The 18017-nt window shown below is 42.2% G+C and overlaps 1 protein-coding gene and 1 non-coding gene across 2 annotated transcripts in view; both read left to right on the plus strand.

Annotated features, from left to right (window-relative positions):
- Positions 1 to 18017, plus strand: part of KIAA1211L (KIAA1211 like) — a 144706-nt gene that overhangs the window by 90756 nt on the left and 35933 nt on the right. Inside the window, exons 3-5 of the mRNA XM_025354194.1 lie at positions 7261 to 7429; positions 12883 to 13018; positions 13363 to 13527. Of these exons, the coding sequence (XP_025209979.1) occupies positions 7261 to 7429; positions 12883 to 13018; positions 13363 to 13527 (470 nt within the window). The remainder of the gene's footprint in view (positions 1 to 7260; positions 7430 to 12882; positions 13019 to 13362; positions 13528 to 18017) is intronic.
- On the plus strand, positions 4452 to 4516 carry LOC112605451. The gene has a single exon (XR_003115441.1). It is a non-coding gene; the product is annotated as a U7 small nuclear RNA (small nuclear RNA).

Raw genomic sequence — 18017 nt, forward strand, 5'->3', positions numbered from 1 at the left:
CTGGGCAACAAGCAAGACCCTGCCTCCAAAAAAAAAAAAAAATAGAAAAGGAAAATGGTAACCTGGAGAGACAACAGAGTATAAAAGCCACTTTTGCCCTTAGATCATTTACCAGTCTTGGAAATTTTCATGTCTTCATGGGGTGGAAGGTGAGAGCAAGGTCAAATATCAAACTACAAGGTCTGTGTAAGGTAGATGGTCTAATAGAAGATGCCCTCTACAATAAAGGGGAGCCAAGGAGCTACCAAATCTGAGTAGGTGTGAAGTAGGGGTAAACCAACCCTTTTGTAGATTTGTAGCTTGAGTTTCCACCATTCGGGTAATTCAGAGAACCTCAACCCTTGAACTTGGTTCATACTGCTTCTAGACTGGATTCAAACCCAGGTATTTTGCAGAAACAAATAATATTCACTAAAGGAAGGCGCCTTCTATTTAGACTTCAAGTTATTACAGAAAACAGTATTTTCAGTGTCATGACAACCACATAGTGATAACCAGGCATCAAAGGCAGCAGTATACTATGAATGAGAGCTAACATGCTATGTGTTGAATGGTGCTCCCACCAAATCCATATGTTGAAGTCTCCAGCATCTCCAAATGTGGCTTTGTTTGAAGACAGGGTTATTGCAGATGTAATTTGTTAAGATGAGATCATATTGGAGTAGGGTTTCCTTATGAAAAGGGGAACTATGGACGGAGATATGCACACAAGGAGAACGCCATGCACACGTGAAGACAGACAAGAGAAACAGACACATGAAGGCATCAATATCAGAATTACCAAATACATCCTATAAAACAACTATGCATACTATGTTTGAAGATAATAAAAAAGTTTTAAAACATCCAGGGAAAAGTGGCATAGCACCCAGCCAGTGCAATAAAGCAAGAGAAAGGAATAAAAGACAGAGAGATGGAAGAAATAAAACTGTCTCTATTTATAGACGACATGATTATACAACATATACAGAAAAACACTCAGAACTCTTACACAAATACACCAAGATTGCAGTGCAGTATTTAAAAGTCAGTTATGGAAGACCGACACACAGTTAGCTCAATATTCTGTAGCAGGAATACTGACAAGTAATAATTTATTTGATTTCCATGAAGAGTCAGAGATTTTTTCATTTAGGAAAAAGCCAAGTCCACATAGATGAAATAATAATAGTGCCTGGGATGATTTTTTTTTAAATAACCCATCAGAAATGGGGAGGAGGAGGGGTAAAGAGGAAGCAATCAAAATCCCAGCAGAACTTTTTGCAGATATTGGCAAACTGATTTGAAAATTTGTGTGAAAAAACAAAGAGCTAGAATAGGTAAAAACAATTTTGAAAAAACGTAAAGTTGAAAGCTTCGTCCTACCTGTTTTTAAGACTTGCTATAAAGCTGCAGTAACCAAGACAGTATGGTATTGGCAAAAGGATAGATACACAGAGACAGAAGGAAGTAGAGTTCAAAAACAGACCCATACAAATATGGTTAATCAATTTTGACAAAATTGCAAAGGCAATTCATTGGAGAAAAGATAATATTTCAACAAATGGTGCTGGAACAATTGGACATTCATATGTAAATATACCTCACAGATTATACAAAAATTAACTCAAAATGTGTCATAAACCTAAATATAAAACTCTTAACGCCTTTAAAAGAAAGCATAGTAGAAGATATTTATGACCAAGGATTAGGCAAGGATTCTTAGATATAATACCTGAATCCATAAAAGGAAAAAATTTATAAATTGGACTTCATCAAAACTTTAAAATATGCTCTGAGAAAGACACTTTTAAGAAAATGAAAAGACAAGTCACAGACTAGAAGAAAATATTTATAAATCACACTTGATAAAGGACTTATATCCAGCATATATTTGGAACTCTCAAAATTCAAAAATAAGAAAACAAATAACTCAGTTACAAAATGAGGAGCAAATTTTAAATGATGCTTTAACCTAAGAAGATGTGCAGATGACAAATAAGCATATGAAGAAATCTCAATATCTATAATCATTAGGTAATGCAGAGTAAAACTACAGTGAGATACCAGGACACACCTATTAAATGTCTGGAGAAAACCACCATAGCAAGAGGAGCTGATAAGGATACACTGAAGGGAGGAATGCAAAATGGCACAGCCACTTTGGAAAAACATTTTGGCAGCTCCTTGTGAAATTAAACATACACTTAGCCTATGACTCGGCAATCCAACTCCTAGGTATTTACTTGGCAGTGGAAACTTATGTTTACACACACACACACACACACACACACACACACACACGCACAAACTATAGCAACTTATTTATAATTACTAAAAACTGAAAAGAACCCAGATGTCTTTCAGCAGGTTGAAATGGTTCAACAAACTGGTATATTCACACAATGGAGTTCTACTCAGCAATAAAAAGAAATAGACTATTGATTTGGTATAACATGAGTGAGCCTCTAATGTGTTGTGCTGAGTGAAAGAAGCCAGAATGAAAAGGGGACATAGTGTGTGACTTAATCTATATGACATTCTAGAAAAGGCAAAACTATAGGAACAGAAAAGTTATAAGTGGTTGCCAAGGGTTAAAGGTAGCGGGGAATGTTGGACTACAAAAGGGCAGCATGAGGACAGTCCTGTATCTTGATTGTGGTGATAATTATACAACTCTATGTACAACTCTATGTACACCAGAAAGAATGAATTTTACTGTGTGTAATTTACAAAATAATTTTTTTTACAAGGTGTAGCAGATTTGAAAAACAAAGGAATTTTTAGAAATAAATGTAATGATTAAAATTTTATTTTACATAAATTCATTTAAAATAAATGTAATTATTAAAATTTTATTTTCAATTATATTTATGTAAAATAAAATGTAATTATTAAAATGCATGGTTATAACTGCAGATTATATCAGATCAAGATAGATCACAAGAAATTATACAAAATGTACCATAGAATGGTAAAAAGATAGAAAATACAGAAAGGGGAACAAGGAGCGTAGAGAGTAAGTGAAAGGGTGTAATATCCATTTGAGCATAGTCTCAGGGGAGGAGAGAAGGACTGAGAATTTTCTGGATTTTATCAAAAAGATGACCCAACCCACAGGTTTAAGAAACCCAATGAATCCCAAGAAGGATAAATCAAAGAAAAATCCACATGAGGTAAAACTGCAGAAAACCAAGGAGGATGAAAAATCTTAAAATGAGTCTGAGAAAAAGAGACAGATTACCTGGACAGGAGCAAAAAAATAACTAATGCCTAACTTCTCAACACAACAGAAGCCACAAAACAGGGAAATAATAGCCTAAATATCCTTAGGAAAAGTAACTGCCAAACTATTATGTTGGCACAAAAGTAATTGCTGTTTTTGCCATTAACTGTCATGGCAAGAGCTGCAATTACTTTTGCACTAGCTTAATAGAATGTTATACCTAGGAAAAATGTATTTCAGGAGTGATGGAGAAATGAAAGCATTTTCGGACAAACAAAAACTGGGTTGGTCCCAGTAAGCCCCCAGTAAACACAGATTCTGCACGAATGTGCCCTCAGGCCAAAGGAAAATCTTCCTAGTGCACAATCTGGAGTATGAGAAGCAATGAAGAACAAAGAAAACAATAAGCAAGTGGATACATCTATGTGAACATGAAATAACTTCGGGGTTTTTTTTAACAATCAGAATTAAAACAATAGTGCCAAAAATGGAATTGAAGTATTCTAAGGTCCTTGTATTGACCTGTAGTCAAATGTGTAGTATAATTTCTAGGGTAACCACTGAAAGAGGAAGCAAAAGATAAGGGTTATAAACTAGCAATGGAAGAAATGGAATTTTTTTTTTTAAGATCAATGAAAAAACACATAAGATGATAGATTTGTTTTTATTAATATATCAGTAATTACAGTGAGTGTGAGTGGACTAGTTAGATTAATTAATTACATTAATTGTTCCATTTAAGAGTTAAAGATTATCAGATTAGATTCCAAAACTCTAAATGTATGAATCTTAACTATAAAGGTTCAGAAAAGTAAGGATAGTAATAGGATACAAAAACCTGTACCTCGTGAGCGCTGGGTAGAGGAAGATGGTGTAGCTATACAGGTTGAATATCCCTTATCCAAAATGTTGGGATCAGGAGTGTTTCAGATTTCAGATTTTTTCAGATTTTGGAATACTTGCATTATACTTACCAGTTGAGTGTCTCAAATTTGAAAATCTAAAGTCTGAAATGCTCCAGTGAGCATTTCCTTTAAGCATCGGGTGGGAGCTCAAAAAGTTTCAGATTTTGCGGCATTTCAGATTTTCCGATTTGGTATAATCTACCTGTACTAAGAGCAGTCAAAATGAAATGTAAGGCAAAAAACATAACTAAACATAAAGAGGGCCTTTTCACAAAATGTTCAGTTCCTCAGCAAGATAATAATTTTACATTTCTATGCATTAACGTATTATAGAAAGTTGTAAGTATTACAACTCTTTTAGAATTTGTCTAGCAGGCTTTCCGGTTTTTGCAGGAAAGAAACCTCCCCAACAAATAAAGTTGTAAAGTAGAAACTGACAACTAAAGATAAATAAGAAAATCTGTCATCAGAGTGGGGTTATTTTTAACACATCTCTCTCAGTAATTGCTAAAAACAAACATTTTAAAAGTCAGTAAAGATATAAAATACTTGGACAACACAATTTTTTAAGAGAGATCTTCTAATTGACATATATAGAACACTGAAGAAAAAGCATTATTTTCAAGCACACCAGGAACATTTTTAAAAATTGTTCATGTGGTAAGCCATAAAGCAAGTATCAACCGATTTGAATGGGTTCAAATCATTCAGAGTATGTTACTGGACCACAGTGCAATTAATTGAGCTAGAAATCAATAACTAATTAGCTAGAAATCAATAACAATAATTATTAGAAATAATAAGCTAGAAATAATTAATTAAGCTAGAAAATCCTCAACTGCTTAGAAATGAAGCAGACATACTTTCCTAAATAACCCACAAGTCTAAGAAGGTATCATAATAGAAGTTAGAAAATATTTTTGACCAAACAATAATGAAAATACTACGTTCTAAAATATGTAGATGCAGCTAAAACAGACTTAGAGGGAAATGCATTGCCTTAAATATTATATTATAAAAGCAGGAAAGTCTAAAAAGTAATAAACCAAATGTTTATCTCAAGAAGTTTAAGAAAATAGTAAAGTAAACCTGCAGAAAGTAGGAAGGAAGGAATAAAGATAAGAACAGAAATTAATACAATATGAAATAGACATTCAACTGAAAGAATTAACAAAGCTAAACTTTTTTAAGGCAATTAAAATTGATCAGCCTCTGGTGCCATTGATCAAGGAACAAAGAAGAGGCACATTTATGATAATTCATATCAGGGTAAGAAAAGAGGCATCAGTCACTATAGATGTTGTGAATGCTTGAAAGATATAAGGATATTATTAATAATTTTTGGCCAATACATTTGAGAATTTGGAAAAAAATACATTTTCAGAAAAATGTTACTAAAAAAACAGATTCAAGAAGTAGAAAACTGGACTAGTCCTGTAACCGTTAAAGAAATTGAACTACAAAGACTAGCAGAAGAAATATAACTTGAACAAATGGATGGCTGACTCAGCCCTGCCAGTGGAACAAAGGTGTACAGCAGTTATACTTGAGGTCTACCAGTTATACATGAGGACACCATTAATGCAGCATCTTTGATGGTTGTGATATTGAGGTTGTGTATCTATTCAGGCCTTCAAGGATGCGTTCCAATTTGTTGACTAGGCAAAAGCCACAGGGTGTCCTGATGAAATGCAGAAAACTCTTAAGAGTCTTTCAAAATAATAAATGCTCACTGAGAACCATCTACTAACAACATAAACATTTTCTACGATTGTAAAGTTGAGAACACTTCCACACTAGGAGTTGAGAAAACTGTGCCGTAGAACTGATTTATCCTTGGAGAGTGATTTGTTCTACCTGTAATGATGTAGGAACTCCTACTAAAGTAATCCTAAGGAATTCTCCCCATGAGAGTAAGATCATGTAAACTTCCCAAGGAGGCAGTAATATAAACACAACAGAAAGATCCTGGGTTTTTTAAGGAATTCAGTTTATTAAATTATTATAAAATCTAATGAATTGTTTTGCAAATTTTCAGGAGGTATTAGACAGCATCCTGGTAATCTACGATGCTACATCCCCCCACTGTCAGTTCTGTAACTATTCTGGAAAAGGAATGAACTTTGCTGAGCAGCTAATGTGAAATCATGGAAACCTGGGTATGATAGAATTTGTGGGAGAGAATGAAGTTGTCACCAGAGAAGCGATCACAAAATGTTGAAAAGTGTGGTGAATTCTAATAATCCAGGAAGCATGGCAGAGTTGGGCTCAGCCTGGCCACACCCCTCCCCTTTGGAGATGACCAGTCTCATTATTTTTCTCACCAAAAGTCATTAGCTCATCATACAGTTGGTGCCCTAGAGAGCCACTTTCTTGCCCATGAGGTTGGGCCTCCTCTGTCCTTGATGCTGTATTCACACTAGACAAAGCATTTCAGAATTTTAAATATTTTTTTGAGAGAGAGGGTCTTGCTCCATCACTAAGGCTGGAGTGCAGTGGTGCGGTCATAGCTCACTGCAGCCTCAAACTCCTGAGCTCAAGCAAACCTCCTACTTTAGCTTCCCTAGTAGCTGGGACTACAGGCATGTGCCACCATGCCCAACTTTTTTTGTTTTTGTTTTTGTTTTTTTTTTTGTAGTAAGAAGGTCTCACTATGTTGCCCAGGCTGGTCTTGAACTCCTGAGCTCAAGCAAACCTCCTGCCTCAGCCTCTCAAAGTGCTGGGATTACAGGTTGTGAGCCACCATGCCTGGCCAAGAATTATTTTCTAAATAGCTTGGGTTATCCCGTAACCTTTACCTCCTCAGGACTTTTGTAGTTGACTTACATATATTTTAGAAATTAGAACTTGGTTATAGATGAGAAGAAAGTGGCTAATTTTGATTCTGTGATCATCTTCCAAAGTGTTCTTGGCTCTTTTACTTAAATATCCTAAATAAAAGAAAACAAGATGTGTTTTCAAGTGTGCAAAACTGGTATACCATGTACTTCTGCACCGTAAAAGGACTTTCCAGAAGCAGATAACTGATGCATGGATGGAAATCTTGCTTTCTCTCTTTTACGTGCCCATTGCATACATGCACATGAACACATACTGTAACACCCTTACTTATTATTACTAATTATTTGCTTTTTTCTCTCATCTGTATAGGAAAGAAAAAATCTAAATTCAAAACTTTTAAGAAGTTTTTTGGGAAGAAGAAGAGAAAAGAATCGCCATCGTCCACAGAAAGTAGCACCTGGAAACAGAGTCAGACGAGGAATGAGGTCATTGCCATCGAGTCTGGGCCAGTGGGCTACGACTCCGAGGATGAGCTGGAGTAAGTTGCATTTTACATCTCTCGGGCCAGGAGCACCCAAATACACTATTTCATTATCCTGGTGACTTGCTGGATTTCTGAGCCCCCTTTCCTCCTGGGTAATTCCATTAGAGGTTCTTCCATAGAAGTTGTGTTTTCTGTCTTTTCAAACTTAGGGGTGGAGAACGCTGTGTGTGTTTAAGTCCACAATAACTGTGGGAGACGAGGTACTGTATGCCATTTTCTAAACGGACAAAATAAGCCCTAGATAAAATTTGGAACTTGCCCAGCATCCTACAGCTGAAAGTGACAGGATCAGGATAGGGTCCCTGGTTTAACTTGACTTAAAACTCTTTTGAGGACTAGATACTATACTAGAAAAATACATTTCTCTAAACTTGAACGTTGAATAATCTAATCAGAATATTTTCACTTGATGGGGGTGGGGAGGGGGTGCTTCTTGCTTTCTTAGAAAAAATCATCCAAAAATATCATTAAGAACAGACCCAATAAGCACAAAAAACTAGGGAGGTCTAGTAAAGAAATCCTTATTTTTGTAACTTGTATTTCATTAAAATATAGTTACAGTACATATGCTGCAGTTATTCTAGCAGTTATTTCTGTGACTAAGAGGAAACGAAACAGATTTGTTGCTATGCTAGCTTTTACCTTTTTTTTTTAAGACAACACTGGCCCTTTAAGGGTAGAACTCTTCAGAAAACATAATATCCCTCAGGTTTGGGGTACAGACCACGCCGAGATGGGTATCAGGCTTGAATATCCGGATAATGGTGTCCTGTCCCCTCCCCTGCTCTCCCCTCCTCCCCAGCTTCCTCGCCTGTTTTTTAAAGGAGTAGAAACGTTTGGCCACTTGGTGGCACCAGATGACTGGAAAGGAAAGATTGGAACTTTTTTTTTTTTTTTTTTTTCCTTCCAGTTTTGGGTTTGTTTTTTGGTTTTGTTTGTTTTTGGTGCTAGCAGGGATTGTAATAGACTCACATTGCACCGTGTGAAGTGTGGAAGGGATACACTGTGCTTGCATTTTTTATTTTTTATTTTTTATTTTTATTTTTATTTTTATTTTTATTGAGACGGAGTCTCGCTCTGTTGCCCAGGCTGGAGTCCAGTGGCCTGAACTCGGCTCACTGCAAGCTCCTCCTCCCAGGTTCACGCCATTCTCCTGCCTCAGCCTCCTGAGCAGCTGGAACTACAGGCGCCCGCCACCACGCCCGGCTAATTTTTTGTATTTTTAGTAGAGACGGGGTTTCACCGTGTTAGCCAGGATGGTCTCGATCTCCTGACCTCGTGATCCGCCCACCCTGGCCTCCCAAAGTGCTGGGATTACAGGCATGAGCCACCGTGCCCAGCCGTGCATGCACTTTTTTAGGCGGTGCTCTGAACTCTTGGGGAACGAGATGTTATCACCGATAATATTGCTAATTATTCAATGTCATCACTTTGCAAGCCCCAGGGAAACTAACATCCACCCCCATCCACCCCGTCTGTTGACTGGAGCACACAGTTCTGGTGTTGGAGAGACAGGCCTGGGTGTGGCCCCTCTAACCACAGATGGGAGCCCAGCCAGAGGGGCAAGCTGGGATGAATTGTCCTGCCCACTTGCTGATGTCCTCCCTGCCACCGGGGTCCAGGGAAAGTGGAGACGGTGTGCTTTTTATCTTGATATTCCTAGCACCTTGCAGGGAGCTGGTGCTCAGTGACTGCTAACAGTTTGCTGGTTTTGATGCTAGGCAAGGAAGATTGGGGGTGGGGCATGAGGAGGCCTGGGACGTGCAAATGACATTTTTAGACAGCAACACAGAGGAAGAGGAAGGTACTGTCTGGTCTGTGGGAGAGTCTGCGGCAACTTCTCATCCATCACTGGGGGGAAAACAGCTCCATTTACTGAGGCACATTAGTGCGAGCAAACCACGTGGGACCCTGTGGGTTGAAGAAAGTGACGCCCATTCATCGCATCTGTGTCTGTGCGGTTGTGCTTCTTAAATCTGTAACGATTTCCTTTTGCCCTCTCCCTTTGTTTCACGTCATTGATCTGAAGGCAAAGCAGGGCCACGTGTCCTGCAGAATGTCCCGTATTCTGGCTTTGCTTTCTCTTGGTGTGATTCAGCTCTTTCCTATATTCTCCCGATTCCCGGTACATCATTCGGTGGATCCAGATGCTGTCAGGTTCAAGCAGGTGCTGGATGTTGTCACATCCTGGGATGAGTCACATGCTTTCTGAGCAGTGGGTTCAGGGTGTGTCATTGTGGTCCCTCCACCAGCCTTCACCTGACAGTTTTAACACTTGGTGATGATTTGTTATTTTGTCACAAAGTGGTGGTTTTTCTAATTCTGTCATTCATTGTACACTTGCTAACTGAAATTCCTGGATGAAGAACTTTCCTCCATCAATTGCTTGGTTGCTCTGAAATACAATCTAGAGGAAAGTCGGGATCATGCTTGGCTCTCCTTTCATTGATCCACCCTCAGAGTAATGACGTGGTCCCCTGGCAACTCCTGACAGTGGCCAGTGGGTTTTGTTTTTTCTTTTTTTTCCCCGATATCATTGGAATGCATTACTTTTTATATATTTGATTTGCTTTTTAATCCATGACAGTCTTTGTTCATGTAATGCTCAAGTTGTTCCATCTTAGGCTGTTGAGAGTCACTTGAAATTCGTTCTGTCTTTTGACATGACCCCATTCATCTTTGATGGCTTCCTTACTTTCTTGTCCAATGAGAAATCTCAGGTTTATTTAGTGTATTTTCTTCCCCTGACCTGGAATCAGCACTTTCTTCACAGGGCCCTGGCCCCCTCCTTGTGGTGTGCAATGGCTTTTAAAGACCTCAGTCCAGCTGCCAGGGTGATAATTACTAATTGGCTGTCACTGATTCTAAACCTGTCCAGTGGATGTAGCTAGGAAATGGTTCACTTTTCAAGAGAAAAATTTATCATCAATTTGCTGATATTTCCAATTCAAGTTTAGTAAGACAACATTTTTCCTTCTTTAATTCTTTGTATTCTCTTTTCTCTTACGCTGGAAACCAGGGCTCCTTATGATATTAATGAAATGACTTATTTTCTTTAACCTATCATATATTCATAATAATTTCCTTATCCCTTTCCTACATGGAAGTTAAAGATACTATAAATACTTGTCTGCACACTGTCTTATAATCAGTGTTATTGCTAATAAAACTGCAGCGTGCAATTCAATATTTTTGGTTTTTTAATTATTATTACTACTCATAAGATTAGTGAGTGCAATTTGTTGTCTTTGGTTTTCTTGTTTTTCTTAGAATGTATTCTATCTTGGATGTGCAGTCAAAGTCACTTGAAATTATTATATTCTCTGTGTGGTCATGCCAACAATCTGATATAAAATTAGATTTGTTTGTTTGTGTTTGTTTTCTAGCTTTAGTGATTTTTTTTTTTTTTTTTTTTTTTTTTTTTTTTTTTTTTTTTTTGAGATGGAGTCTCGCTTTGTCGCCCAGGCTGGAGTGCAGTGGCCGGATCTCAGCTCACTGCAAACTCCGCCTCCCGGGTTTACGCCATTCTCCTGCCTCAGCCTCCCGAGTAGCTGGGACTACAGGTGCCCGCCACCTCGCCAGGGTAGTTTTTTTGTATTTTTTTAGTAGAGACGGAGTTTCACCGTGTTAGCCAGGATGGTCTCGATCTCCTGACCTCGTGATCCGCCCGTCTCGGCCTCCCAAAGTGCTGGGATTACAGGCTTGAGCCACCATGCCGGGCCTTTTTAGTGATTTTTTAATTTCTCTTTTTGTTTGGTTTCGTCTTTTAATTAGATAAAACGTTTATGTAGTTTCAAAGACAAAGTTGTAAATATAGGTATCTTTGCACTATGTCTCCTCATCTAGTTATTTCTTTCCCCCTAAAGGAAACCACTTTTATTTACTTGTTATTTCTTCTTCTGTTTTCATTTTTTTAAAAATAAGAAACACACACACATGTTCAGATAATATCCAGGCCCCCCTTTCCTATGCAGTGCTGACATACTGTGGACATTGTTCTGCAGTGGTTGTTATTTATTTCACTTAGTAGTATCTGGTGATGCCTGTATGCAGCGTGTGGAGACCCTCCTGCCCATCAGACCAGCTGTGGAGTCCTCCATTGTATGACATTCATGGTTGATTCAGTTAGATGCCTACTGAGGGGCACTGGGCGTTTCCCGTCTTTCAGTCTTCTGAATATTGCTGTAGTGAATGGCCTTGCACATGTGCCATTTTGTGTTTTTGCAGAGGCCTCTTCATGCTGCCTGCACTCCTCGTTACATCCAAAACGGAGGTGCTTAGGTGGTGGTTGTGGTTCCCAGAGAGTGTGGGCCATGGGCTGTCCCCTGGGGAGGGGAAATCCAAGTGTGTGTGCGACCTTTGGGTTAAGAGCTGCCCTGGGCAGGGAGGGCCCGATTCCTTCAGTTGGTGTGGTTCCCTCCCTGGCATGTGAGGACACGCACATCCTGGGAGCCATGGGTTCCCACTTGCAAGCTTACGGTTGCAGGCGTGAGGGTTTAATTAGAAGGAAGCATTATTAACCAACACAGTTTGGTTGACAGTGGGACAGGGCCACACCTCAGAGTCCTTAATGCCCCACGGTGGACAGGATGTCCAGGGTAGGGGAGTGGCAGGAGGCGAGGACGTGGGGTGGTGTACATGAGATGTCCAGTGTGTGCAGAGGTAGGCTTTCCTTCCTTCATCACTGGGTCTCAGTCATCTCCTTCCACCTATTGTTCAGGCAGCCAGTGCTGCTAGGAAAATTTGACAGCTAATTCCCACATCCTTTTAGGACATTTTGTGAATGTCCTGTGGGTTCAGTCCCAGATCAGATTCTTGAGCTCCGAGCTGAGGAAAGGACTGGGATGGCGACGACAGAAGGCCACCATCTCTGCTCCAGGATCTAGGCAGGCACAGAGGTTTTGGTCACACGGATGGTGCCAGGTCATAAAAAGAGGCCACGGCTTTGCAGATTAGTAGTTCTCATTTCAAACCAGCCATGGATGTATGTCTTGGTTTGTCTTGTGAGGATGCGTTCATCAGGTAGGCCCTCAGCCTGCTGCACACATACAGCCTTCAGCCCATGGAGGGGCTGCGTGTTTGCCCACAAGGCGGGACCTCACCCTCCCCGGGGCAGCCGCGACATCCTCAGAAGCTGGCCGTGCCAGCCCCTCCCCTCTGCAGGCTTGCTGTCTTGCACCTCACACCTTGTCAAACCTTGGTTTTTTCATTAATAAAAATAATTCACGCAACCTTTAGATCTCCTAGGAAGATTCCTATCTCTGCAATGCTCCAAATAGTTGACAGTGTGTGGATGAACTGAAGTCAGGGACCCCTGAAATGTAAATGCAGCAGAGGGAATGTCGTTTGATATTCTGTTAACCCACATCCCCCTTTCTCATTCTGAGTCCCCCGGGGGTCAGTAAGATGGAGGTGGGCAGAGTCTCACAGTGGCTCTTTTATCCTAGGGAGTCGAGGGGCACGCTGGGCAGCCGGGCCCTTTCTCACGACAGTATTTTCATTCCTGAGTCCGGACAGGACCCTACTCGGCCTGTGCGGGTGTTTTCCCAAGAAAATGTGTGTGATCGGATTAAAGCACTGCAGGTAAATGTTTCCTTGGTCATGTCACCTGGTGTGCAAGTCAAGTATCCACTGAGAAGTTTTTAAATGATTTCCGCTTGGTTTATTTGATATGCCGTAAAGTAGGATCACATGTACATGACAGCTCTCCCAGGAGACACCAAATGAGTTACAGTGGCATCTCAACTCATTCTTAGATGAACAAAGAAAAGATGGCAGTGGAAGAGCTGGTGGCAGATGCACGTTCAGTTCTCTGCACCACGCCAAGACACTGAAGGCATTTCCAGCATGAATGAGTTAGAGCAGGAGGATCTGTTGATAAATATCATTGATGAAAATAAGAGCACATGTTCTTTATTCCAATCTAGTTAAAAATACAGTGTAATGTGAAAATGGGGCCACCGCCTCCTCCAGGGGGGCTTCCTGCCAAGCGCGGAGAGGATGCTGGCATGAGCTCTGAGGATGATGGGCTGCCCAGGAGCCCCCCAGAGATGTCTCTGCTGCACGACGTGGGTCCCGGCACCACCATAAAGGCAAGTACGGCCTAAGCCACTGCACGTCTCCGTCCACACTTGCCCTGGAGGGCGCTGGAGCTCTGGGATCCCCTGTGTGTGTCCCTGAGATTTCTATGGATAGGTGAGGCTGTGCATGGTGTGGCCGACTGGGTCACTGGAGCCTACAGTCAGCCCTTGAGCTGTGTTTATTTTCGTTCTTTGAGTAGAAATTCAGGTCTGGTTAGGAGACGTGGTTTTGGTGACATTTGTTATGAGGGTGATAGGTTGATAGAATCAACCCAGAATCAACCCTGTCCCTTGACTTTCCTGTCTGAGCAGATGACCAGACGCAGAACCCCATTAGAAGTAGGGAAACACGTTGTGTCTGTTTTCTGTTGCCACGACATTTGGCCGGCGGGAGGGGCAAGTAGTGAGCATGTGATAGTCGAGGCTCTGATGGTTTCTGGTGCCTGAGTCTGTGACCTGAAGGCGGTGTCGGCATAGGGGTAGTCATGTGCTGTGTTGCTGGCAAACAGGGCAGCAGGGAAAGGTTGACAAGCAAGAGAGGAACTGATGACCTCAGCAGGGTGGAGGAACCAGTCCCAAACACCACCTTTCCCATTAGAATCCAAGAGGGGGTCCCTGAGGAACTGAGCTCTTTCTCGCACGTACACAACACAGCTCGCGGTGCTGCCACATTTTAAACTATGTTATTGTGGTAAGAGCACTTAATGCCCATACACTGTACTTGCACATAAATGTTAAAAGTAGGTGGTCATCGTTCCCGTGTAGACAAGCCTGACTGTGGAGGATGGATAGAGTTGGAGTTACCTGTTACGGTGACACTTGAAAAACAAATCAAGGCCAGAGTTATTTTTATAGCCACACCCCTGCCCCTGTCACCTCTGGCCTGCTTGAGGGGCCATTCACAGTGAAGGGGGGCTTCGTTGTGACCCACTGCCTTGCAGATTCTGTGCTTCTCTGAATTCTGTTCAGTGGCCACTTCAATGTTGACACCTATAAACCCTGCCACACCAGATTTTTGTGTAGTTGTGAGTTCCCAGAACGTCACTGATGAAAAAGGCAGAAGGACTGTGGTGTGGCTGAGTGTGTGGGGTGGGGACTGACATGAAGTCGGCTACAGAATTATTCTCTCCAGAATTCTGCTCCAGGGCGAAGCTGTCCCTGCTCCTGGAATGAGCAGGGTCTGAGGACTGTGGGCTACCCAGGCCTTCTCTCCAGCCTCGAGCAGAAGGGAGAAAGGATGAGGAGGATGGTGTGGCCTATTTCGTAGACTTCACCGAGCCAACCCTGTACCCCTTTAACACCTCCAGATACTCCTGTGTGCAGTTTCAGTGTCCCCCTCTCAGGAGCAGATGTGACCGTGTGCATTTCTGAGCTCTGCCGTAGGAAGAGGTCTGTCGTGAGCTGCCTCGTTCCTCATCATAGATGGACTCCCCCTCCTCCCGTCCCACAGGTCTCTGACTCTCACAGCATCCCAGTTCTCTGCCTTTAGCCGGGGTGGGCAGTAAGAGGAGAGGTAGTGAGGAACCCATCCATTGAAAAGCAAGCCTATCTCCAAACCTGTGTGACAGCATGAGGCACAAATTCCACAGCTGGCTTGGCTGGGCCAGCCTGACCTTCTCTGTCACAGCACAACCACCTCCTGTGGTTGGTCCTTTATTTAAAAAAAAAAAAAAAAAAAAAAAAGCTCTGAGATTTTATCAATTATTGGGTAATATGGACAATCTACTAGCTTCACAGGAAACCAAAATTGGAGCCTTTAAGACTTAAAAACACAAAGGTAATCTTAAGTGTCTTCATCGTTTTGAAGACACAATGATTGCATTTAGAGGCCTGAAAGTTTTTACGCATAATTGGTTGATTGAGAGGGAAAAACAACAGACCCTTTAAAATGGGCTTGTAGAATATGTGGTGTTTGATATAACAGTGCCTAAAGCCCCAAAACGATGGGCTGCAGGCTGTTTACACCTTACACAGGCCCACATGCTTACACACAGGCCCACACAGACAGAAAAATTTAAGATTATTATGGAAAAAAGAGTCTTTAGTAGCAAGTATTTGATGTTATAACCAAGGTGACATTTCCTGATAGAATAAGGTTTTCAGGAAATGTATGGAATAATTTTTTCAAATTTTATTACCGAGTGTGATAACAACTGATGAAAGTTTTACCTGGTGGTTTTTAAGATAACATGATGTCTCACTGGTCCTATTCTAGGTGTCCTGCTATGAAGCAGGACATGCCAGGTAGAGTGTGATAAACCGGCAAGGCGACTGAGTCATTTTACTCCTGGTGATGCAGGAAGGGAAGATGAGGAGGGAACACAGACCTGGTGTCAAATGAACAAATACATGCCCCACAGCTCCAGAGGGAGGCCTCAGGCAGGCTTATCGCCTCTTAGAATCTCTGTCCTCAGAGGGTTTGGCTCAGAGGGTTTTGGGGGAACAAGATGAGATTGGGTAGATCAGTACCTCTGCTTCCCAGCAGGACCAGCAGCTTCTTTTCACCCCTGGAACAGCCAGGCCACCCTGCTTCCTGTCCAGTGGCCCTTCCAGCATGCACTGCCCCTGGCCCACTCCTCAGTGGCTGAGCCCCTCTTTTTGAGGACACACATCCTAAAGCACCTGTCACTCAGGGCCGCCCATGAAAAGCTGCTGACCCCAGGCTGTTTCCTCTGGGTCCTTTGGGCTGCCTTCCCTGCAACCAAGAGCCACATGCTAGACTTTTAAACCCTCTGCTTGCAGAATCATCCAGAAGCACAGATTTCAGGAAACACTGGGTGACTGGAAGCAAGCCATGCAGAGGTGAATGTTCTGGATGCTGCCAGCCCACTCATGAAGCCAGCTTCCCAGCCCTCACCTCCTCCACACGGGCGCCAGCCCACCTCACGTAGTTACATCACTGATCAACAACAGGCACGATTCTCCCTGGGGTCTTTCCGGACCCCAAGATCTCTCAGAGCAACCGTGGAAACAGAAGTGAGAGTTCTGAAGCCGGAGGAGTTGAGTTCTGTAGTCAGGGAGAGCTTGTACCTGGGACACAGGTCAGGGAAGTTAAGCTCCATGCCAAGGTCCCCTAACCCAGGGGCCAGAGTGGGCCTGAACCCAAGACATCTGCCCACGCAGGACAGACATAGGGTGGCCCACAGGGAGGAGAGCCTGCTCTGCATCCTTCGGAGCCTTCAGGGTATTGGGCTTTATTCTATAAAGAGGAACCATCCGGGGTATTATTGTCACAGGCACCGTGATCATTCTCACTGCACTTGCAAAGCGGCTCCTCTCGTCTATTCTCATGAGTCCTAGGCAGTGAGATTTTCTTTTTAAGCAAATGTTTATACATTGTTCCTCTAGACAAGGGTAAATATTATAGACTCTGTACGATTATTTTTAAATGTACACATCTGTTTGTGACCTTTAAGGAAGGCTCTCTGGGAAAGGTATCGATTTCCCAATCTAAGGCGACTTCCTGAGTTGTCAGTGACCACAGTGAGAGCCAGAGCCACAGGCACAGATGTAGTTGTGATCAGGAGACTTGTGACTTATTTTTAACATAATTTTTCTTGCCTTATTCCCGTAAGTACCTGAGTAGCTAAAAGAGAATTCAAGTAGATTATGACCACTTTTAGCCTCTTCTCCCCCATTTTAGTAATTATCTCCTCCTCGTTTACATAGATAAACTTACACTTTTATTAATAGGAGAGAGCTTCACGTGAACAGGGAGAGGTTGTTCCTCCTGTATCGGAGCCCATCTCTCCAGTATGATCATCCTTATGGTTCCCTGTCTGGGTTAGCAAAGGCTGCTGGGCACCTGCTCTGTGTGGGGGTCCCAGGGTTATGGAAAAGAAACAGCAGATGTGCCCATGGCCCTAGGAGTTTGCCACTGGAGACGGCACTGGTGTGTTGTCTCACTGCCGCATTCACTGTTTTCCTGAGGGCTTACTGAATCGTTGTGTGAATAAAATTCTAAAGTTAAATGGAAACTTGACACTAATATTGCACACTGTGCTTGAATACAAAGCTTGTTTGAAGATCACAGAGTTATATGAAAAGCCTGCCACCTCCCATAGTCTCCCTGTGCACCTCGCCCCTCGTCTGGGCTGCATGTGCTCAGAGGCGCTCCGAGTTGTATGCCAACTCGTGTCCACAGGGGAGCAAACTTCGACCTCACTCAGTGGTGGAGCTGGCCAAGTTCGGGGGACAGGGATCTGTGGGTATTGCCCTCATTCTTCCACATGGCTGTCAGCATCCCTTTGTCCCAGGTGACATGTTTGCTATTTGCTATCAGTTCTTCCGTGCTGAAGTATAAATGAGTAAAATACCTGTAACTTAACAGATGGCAGTTTCCAGCCAGATTTCTTCAAAAGGACACATGAGCACACAGAGACCTGCTAGGTTGAACCAACAGGGCTCCAGTGATGGAATGCTGGGCGGTGGGCTTGGCACTTCCTGCGCCCCTGCTTCTAAAATCACACCTCTGAACCTTCCTCTCAGCTTCCAGAGACAGG

The sequence above is a fragment of the Theropithecus gelada genome, chromosome 13 (genome assembly GCF_003255815.1).
Source record: "Theropithecus gelada isolate Dixy chromosome 13, Tgel_1.0, whole genome shotgun sequence".
NCBI lineage: Eukaryota > Metazoa > Chordata > Mammalia > Primates > Cercopithecidae > Theropithecus > Theropithecus gelada.